The sequence below is a fragment of the Phalaenopsis equestris genome, unplaced genomic scaffold (assembly GCF_001263595.1).
Source record: "Phalaenopsis equestris unplaced genomic scaffold, ASM126359v1 Scaffold206200, whole genome shotgun sequence".
Taxonomy (NCBI): Eukaryota; Viridiplantae; Streptophyta; class Magnoliopsida; order Asparagales; family Orchidaceae; genus Phalaenopsis; species Phalaenopsis equestris.
Window position 1 is genome coordinate 628,890 of NW_018225623.1, and position 8,873 is coordinate 637,762.

The window sequence follows — 8,873 nt, forward strand, 5'->3', positions numbered from 1 at the left end:
TACATGCAAAACATGAATTTTTATATTTATCTATACAACATCTTGATCCAAAGCACATCAATTATATACATCAAACGGTACATTTACTTCAGATAACATTAGTAGTGTTTTTGGAATGATTTAGATGTTACATTACATATTTACATACCACAATCTTTTTATATGCACATTCCAAACACTTTAAACTTTCATATTTGCATGAATAACACTTAAATATTTGATATTACATCAAAAATATCACTTCTAGCTTTTTAAAAGGGAAAACACCCTTTCATACATAGATTTATGACACGAAGCTCTTACAAATGTAAATATCAAAATTTAGATATTGAATATGTAAATATATAAGAATTATGTGACATTTGTGTAAATTTCACTACAATTAAATAGAAAAACTAAAGCATTTATTTTAAAAAAAAAAGATATGAAATTATTACAATATCCATCTAAATCACCAAAAAATAAAATAAAATAAATAGCCCAAAAGAGTATTCGAAATATATCAAACATACATTTATAAGAACAATCAAAAGAAGCAAAAGCACTAAGTAAAACTTACTTTGTCAAACAAGATCGATGCGGCCGCCATCGACCAGACCCTTCATAGACTTGTATCTTAAAACATATAAATCGCCGGCGACCAAGTCGATGATCTCTTCTCCCCTTCGGGACGAGAAAAATCATGTTTTTATCAATAATACTGCAGTGGATTGGTAGAAGGTGGTGAGAAATTCTGGGGGGAGGGGCATAAGATAAAATATACTTACATGTCATCCAACTGGAAAGCTCCCACATTGTTCTTTGCCTTGCAAAACACAAAGGTATCCAGCTGGGGCTCTGGAACTGGAAATTACCTTTTTTTGTCAGAACTTGTTAAAAAAAAAATTGTATTCTAAAGGGCAGGAATGTTTGTGTTTTGTATTTAATAAAGGGGGGATTTTGCATTCATACCAGTTACCACAATTTTCTATTTACTTGTATAATACCCAAATATCTAAGTCACATAAAAAATATCTCTAATCTTAACTTTTCTAAAGTAAAATATATCAATTCATGTAAATGTCTTGATATAACTGAGACACTGGAATGTTATGCAAGTAAATATTAAAGTTTAAATGTTAAATATGTAAATGCATAAGAATTGTGATGTATGTATGTAAATCCCCCTTTCCCAATTCCGAAATAAAATAACCAAACCTTCAGTATTAATATTTTATAATGTAATTGTGGTACCAACTAATCTGTTTGGTAAGTTCCTTGGGAAGTTATTGCCAAGATTTTGGATTCAATCTTCACCTAAATAATAATAAAATTCCAACTTATAGATTCTCATACATATGGCACAATTCTTATGTTTTTAACAAGATGCTAGTTTTGTAAATAGCAATGTTTTGAGTGTTGTGTATGTAATTGTCAATATATATATATATATATATATATATATATATAACCCACAAACCAAGAGATATCCTTTGGAGAGTGCTTGAGAAAAAAAGGCATTGATATGACTTATATTCAAGTTTGTAAAAAAATGTATACAAGAGCTGTTACCTGTCTTTGAAGAGGATTGACCAAATATATTCCTATTTTTGTTGGTTTACATCAGGAATCAGCTTTAAGCCCATATCTTTTTGCTTTAGTAACGGATGGTCTTACTGGACACTTACAGGAGGATGTACCATGGTGTATGCTTTTTGCTGATGATATTTTGCATGCTTTTTGCTGATGATATCCTTCTCGTGAATAAGACGAGAGAAAAAGCTCACGAAAAACTTGAATGATGGAAGTCTACCTTGGAGTCTAAAGGCTTTCGTTTGAGTAAAACTATATCTGAATATATGGAATGTAATTTTAGTAGTAGTAGCTTTAGTGACAGAAATGTAACTATGGGTGATCTAATTATTAAAATGTGTGAACGCTTTAGATAACTCGGGTCTCTTGTTCAAAGTGATGGTGATATTGATGGGGATGTTAATTATTAGAATTCAAGTTGGTTGGTTGAAGTGAAGGAATGCTTCGGGCCTATTGTGTGATAGAAAAGCACCGCTTAGACTGAAAGGATAATTTTATAATAATTTTATAAGATGGATAAGATGGTGGTGAGACTTGCAATGCTCTATGGTGTTGAATGTTGTCTTTTAAAAGAGAACATAAAACTAAGTTAAGTTTTGTCGAGATGAGAATGATTAGGTTGATGAGTGGCTTTACAATTAGAGACAAAATGCGAAATGAATATATTTGTGATAGGGTTGGTGTAGCTCCAGTAACGAACAAAATTAGAGAGAGTCATCTTAGATGGTTTGGTCACAATAAACGTCGACCATCTAATGATCCGATTAGAAGAGTGGATGTTTTAGATTCGACTTAAGTTAAGAATGACAGAGGTAGACCTAGGAAGACTTGACCATATTGTATAAAAAATGAACTTAATTTATTAGAATTAAATGAAAATATGACACAAAATAGGATGCAAAAAGAGAAAAATGATTCATGTAGCTGACCCCACTTGGTGGGATAATAGTTTTGTTATTGTTGTTGTTGTCGTTGTTGTACCCACAAATCACTAACAGAGGAGAGCATAAGTGGGAGTAGCCAAGATCGATAGCAACAAAGGGTCATAGAAAAATAATCTATCATGTTGAATCCATAACATTGTCGGAGCATGTACGAAACCAAGAAACGCATTAACAAGAGCAGCTGATCAGAAGGTGGGCAGCATTTCAGGATGCTATCCTCACTGCTAGTGTCATGATCAGAAAGGTGTTCAAAAGGAAAAAGAAAAATCGAGAATTCAACACACTAACCATCAATTGAATGTATAAAACATGTGATGTATTTTTGAACGGTAGTTAGAACGATGCAATGAAAATATAATGATCGGATAATGACAGCTTATAAGTAGCAGAATTTGAACTAAAACGTGTTTCTAACATATATACTACATCAATCTATAAAGCTCGAACACGGACACAGGGACACCAACATGACACGATACAGTAATACGATATAATTGAAGAAAATAGGATACACAACATCATGGACACGTTTTATAATTTAATTAATTATTAATTTAAACGATATTTTTTTCATTATTCTTTATTAAAGACATCACAAAATAAAATATGCAAGAATAAAATTTACCTTTATAAATTTAACTTGTATTATGAAACCTCATGTTTATAAAATTTAATTTTCAAAATTTGACAAATAATATGTTTCAAAACAATTTCCCTAACTTATCTATTAAAATTTAAAATATCCTACAATTATACATTGTTTAATTAATTAAGTTAAAATTAACTTTTAGGATTAGAATAAGTACAGATTTATAACTATTAACTCATTAAAGATTAACAAAAATATAAATTATCAATTACAAACTAGGGCTGCTTTAACTCCACTTAGCTTCAATGAATAGAAGCTTAAGTGCAAGCGTCACAAAGTTTGCGAACAATTTGGATTGGCTTCTACGGACATGTTTGACTCATGCTCGAGTTGTGATAAAGGAGCTTACAGATTTCATTTTGGCAGGTGTAGGTTCGACTTCAATGAACAAAAGAGAACTAAAACACTCGACGAGTGTAATATGGACATTTGATGCTCAGCTTCGAAAAATAAAGAGGGAACTAGTGCTTGGCAAATATTAGAGAAAGCTTTAACATTACAAAATTAGAGACAGCTTCAACTACAAGGTATAACTAGTGTTATACGTGTATTTATGATTTTCTACATCAAACGTCTCATTTTTCCCAAATCGTGTTGAGTTCATGTCTGATGTGATGTTGGGGCGTGAGTGTCAGTCCAAAAAAAAAAACAGTTACATATTCTGCACTGTCGAGTCGAACAAGTGTTGAGGTGTTTTCGAAAAGTGTCGATGTCCAATACGTGTTGTACACAGGTACGACATATTTTAGAAGGTGCTACATAAACATCAACAAAACCACTAATTTTAGAATTAGATTGATTACTGGTTTTCAAATCGACAAACTCTTGCCAATTAAGCAAATTTTTAATCAGTTTTAGTTATTGTTGCGCTATCATGCCAAAACAAAAAATAAAGTAAATTTGTATTTAGAGCAGCTGTGATAATTTTAGGCAAAGCAAAGCTCTTCCAGGTGCATTTGCTGATACTTGAAAAAAAAATATATTTGCATATGATCAATGTAGTTCTATAGAATAGCACTTTTCTCTAATTTAGTCCATTGAATTTACAAAAATGATTCAAAATGATCCAACATGAAGAAATTATGATACAAATTTGATCTTAATTTAGTCCCTCAAGCATATAAAATTGATCTCAATTTAGTCCCAAGAGAAACATTTTAGATCAGTTTTGCAAAGTTGAGATTAGGTAGTCTCACGAGTAAATTAATGGAATAAGTTGATATGATGGTTCACAGGAAGATAGATATCTTATGTATTCAAGAACCCAAAAGAGTTGGAGAACAAAGTAAGGAGAATGATGGCTTAGGTTTTAAACATAGGTAGTAAGGTAGGAGTCACACTAGAAATGGTATAAGAGTAATTATATAAAAGAGTTTGAAAGATAATGTTGTAAAGTTAATAGAACTGAAGATAGAAAGCACTAAAGATTGTTCTTGATACTAAAATTTTTAGCCTTACAAGTGCTTACACTCCTTAAGTAAGTTTAGATATAGATTCAAAAGAAAAATTTTGGAATGACCTAGAAGAATTAACACCAATGATACCTTTTTAAGAAAAAAATTTTATTGGAGGAGATTTAAATTGACAAAATGTAGAGTATTGGAAGATTTTATAAATATTCATGGTAGCTATAGTTTTGGAGTGATTAATGAAGAATGTAGAGTCATATTAGATTTTATTTTAGCGCAGGATTTTGTTATTGCGAATATTTTATTTAAGAAAAAAGATGCGCATATTATTACCTATAAGAATGGATCTAATAAAAATCAAATTGATTATTTTCTTATGAGAAAAAAAAGATTGTAGTGATTGTAAAGATTGTACAGTCATTTCAAGTAAAAATTTAAGTACTCAAAATCGATTATTAGTTCTAGATTTTAAAACAAAGATTTGTAAATAAATGAATACAAAGAAAATTTATCATAGAATTAGATGGGGGCATCTAAAAATCAAATAAAAATATCTTTATGAGTAATCATCTAGACTTTAAGATTTGAGATGTTATGAAGAAGCAAATTCTATGTGGAATAAACTAACAAACACTATTAAACAAGTGACAAAAGATATAACTAGAGAATAAAAAAAATCATAAATAACAATAGTTGACGTTTGAATAATAATGTGCAAAAAAATATAAAATATAAGAAATTGTGTTATAATAATTGGTTTAAATATAAAAGTTTAAAAAACTAGGAAAAATATAAAGTGACCCATAGGGAATCTAAAAGAATAATTTGTGACGCTAAAAATTCTATTTTTAGTGATTTTTATAATAGATTAGATACTAAAGAGAATGAAAAATATATTTATAGACAAATCAAACAAAGATAAAAGAAAAGTAAAAATTTAATTCAAGTGTCTTAAAGAAGAAACTCACAAAGTGTTTTTTAGTAGATGAAGATATTCAACATAGATGGTGAGTTATTTTAATAAACTTTCCAAAAAGTTTCTGAAAAATAAAATCAAATTTAGTGATCTTAATATAATTAATAATAATAAAATGTTTTATTTTACTTTTGCATCAGTAAGAAGAAGTTGAGTAAGCTTTAAGGAAAATCACTGGTGAAAAACCATTAGGACCTGATGATTTCCCAATTGAAGTGTGGAAATATTTAGAAGATTTGAGAGTTTCTTGATTTATTAAACTCTTTAATATTATTTTAAAAATTAAAAAATGCCTGAGGAGTGAAGGAATATTATTTTATTCTCCACTTTTAAGAATAAAGGAGATGCACAAGATTATGCAAGTTATAGAGAAATTAAGTTGATATGCCATACTTTAAAATTATAGGAGAGGGTAATTGAGCATAGGTAGTTGATATGCCATATTTTTCACTGTATTAACACTGTCGTTGCCGGTCCCAAGCCCGGATGCGAAAAGTGGAGGGTTGCGTTAGGTAGTCGACAACCAGCGTAAAAATTGTCGAAAAAAAAATCATGACATGAATCCTTTTGATCATTGTGTAAGTGTTAGGGTGTCCCCTGGAAGCGACACGCTGTATAGCCTGAATAAAGTGAAAAGTGTGCAAGGGCCGCTACACCGGCGCCCGGGTGTAGTGTTAAATAAGCAAGAGTTCCCACATTACGGGCGAATGCGGGTAAAAAAGTTAGTCCATGAAACTAATGAATCTAATATTATGATAGAATCATGGAATATAGGTATTCTCAATGGTAAATTAATGGAATTAGTTGATATTATGATTCATAGAAAAATTAATATCTTATGCATTCAAGAAACTAAGTTGGTTGGAGAAAAGACTAAGGAGATTGATAATTTAGGTTTTAAACTTTGGTATTCTGGTAAGAGTCGTACTAGAAATGGTGTAGGGGTAATTATAGATAAGAGTTTGAAAGATAATATTGTAAAAATTAATAAAGTTAGAGATAGAATTATAGCCCTTAAGATTATCATTGATACTAAGATTTTTAATATTATAAGTGTTTGTGCTCCTCAAGTAGGTTTAGATACAGGGTTTAATAATAAAATTTGGAATGACTTAGAAAACTTAATACAAATGATACCTCTTGAAGAATAAATTTTTATTGGAGGAAATTTAAATGGACATGTCGGTAGAGTGGTAGAAAACTTAAAAAATAATTATGATGGCTACGGTTTTGGAGTAACTAATAAAGAAGGTAGGCTATTTTAGATTTTGTTTTAGCGTATGATTTTGTTATTACTAATACTTTATTCAAAAAAAAATATGAGCATCTTATTACTTATAAGAGTGGATGTAATAAACACAAATTGAATATTTTCTTATGAGAAGAAGAGATCGTCGTGATTGTAAAGATTTGATTGGTAAAGATTGTAAGGTCATTCCAAGTGAGAATTTAAGTACCCAACATCGTTTATTAGTTTTATATTTTAAGATTAAGTGTTATAAAATAAACAAATACTATGACTCATCATCGTAGAATTAGATGGAAAAACTTAAAATTATGATGGCTACGGTTTTGGAGTAACTAATAAAGAAGGTAGGCTATTTTAGATTTTGTTTTAGCGTATGATTTTGTTATTACTAATACTTTATTCAAAAAAAAATATGAGCATCTTATTACTTATAAGAGTGGATGTAATAAACACAAATTGAATATTTTCTTATGAGAAGAAGAGATCGTCGTGATTGTAAAGATTGTAAGGTCATTCCAAGTGAGAATTTAAGTACCCAACATCGTTTATTAGTTTTATATTTTAAGATTAAGTGTTATAAAATAAACAAATACTATGACTCATCATCGTAGAATTAGATGGAAAAACTTAAAAAGACAAATAAAACTATTTTTATGAGTAAAATTTAAGATTTCAAAATTTGGGATATTCATGAAGAAGCAAATGTTATGTGGGATAAAGTAACAAACAATATTAAACAAATAGCAAAAGATGTTATTGGAGAATCATAAGAAAAAGTTTTTATAAATAAAAATAGTTGATGGTGGAATAATAATGTGCAAGAAAAGATAAAATATAAGAAATTATGTTATAAAAATTGGTTTAAATGTAAAAGCTTAGAGAACTGGGAAAAATATCAAATGGCCTGCAGGGAGTTTAAAAGAGCAATCTGTGACGCTAAAAATTTTGTTTTTAATGATCTTTATAATATATTAGATACTAAGGAGGGTGAAAAATATATGTATAAACTAGCCAAACAAAGAAAAGAAAAATAAAAATTTAACTCAAGTAAAGTGTATTAAAGATGAAAATCAAAAAGTACTTTTCTTAGAAAAAGATATTCAACATAGGTGGGTGAGTTACTTTGATAAATTTTTTAATGAATTTTCTAAAAATACAATCCAACTTTGTGATCTTAATATCGTGAATAATGATAAAACGTTTCATTTTTACCGTCGCATTAGTAAAAAAGAAGTTGAGGAGGCTTTAAAGAAAATCAAGGGTGGAAAGTCTGTAGGACCTGATAATATCCTGACTGAAGTGTGGAAATATTTGGGAGATTTGGGAGTTTCTTGACTTACTAAACTCTTCAATATTATTTTAAAAACTAAAAAGATGCCTGAGGAGCGAAGGAAGAGTATTTTAGTACCCATTTTTAAGAATAAAAGGGATGCAGAAGAGTGTGCAAATTATAGAGGAATTAAGTTGATGCGTCATACTTTAAAGTTATGGGAGAGAGTAATTGAACATGGGTTAAGACGCATCACAAAGATTTCTCATAATCAATTTGAATTTATGTCGGGCAGGTCTACTATGGAAGCTATACATTTATTGAGAGGTTTGATGGAGAAATTCAGAGATAATAAGGAGAATCTACATTTGATTTTTATTGATTAAGAAAAAGCTTACGATAAGGTTCCAAGAGATATCCTTTGGAGAGTTCTCGAGAAGAAAGGTGTTGATTTGACTTATATTCAATTCATTAAAGATATGTATACTAGAGTTGTTACTTGTGTTCAAACTAAAGGAGGATTGACTAAATATTTTCCTATTTCTGTTGGATTACATCAGGGATCGGCTTTAAGCCCATATCTTTTTACTTTAGTTATGGATGGTCTTACTGGACATCTACAGGAGGATGTACCTTGGTGTATGTTTTTTGCTGATGATATCCTTCTCGTAGATAAAACGAGAGAAAAAGCCCAGGAAAACCTTGAATTATGGAGGTCTACATTGGAGTCTAAAGGCCTTCGTTTAAGTAGAACTAAAACTGAATACATGGAATGTAATTTTAGTAGTAATAGCTCTAGTGACA

At 29.8% G+C, this 8,873-nt stretch overlaps 1 protein-coding gene across 2 annotated transcripts in view; it reads right to left on the reverse strand.

Moving 5' to 3' along the window:
- Positions 1-450: 450 nt before the first annotated feature.
- The window catches only part of LOC110036417 (DNA replication complex GINS protein SLD5), a 39,102-nt gene continuing 30,679 nt past the window's right edge, over positions 451-8,873 (reverse strand). The window contains exons 5-6 of one of the 2 annotated variants that reach the window (XM_020740854.1): positions 768-843; positions 451-700 (exon numbers count right to left, since the gene is read on the reverse strand). In XM_020740854.1, the coding sequence (XP_020596513.1) occupies positions 556-700; positions 768-843 (221 nt within the window). In that variant the 3' untranslated portion in view covers positions 451-555. The remainder of the gene's footprint in view (positions 701-767; positions 844-8,873) is intronic. The other variant, XM_020740855.1, reaches the window with a different exon arrangement.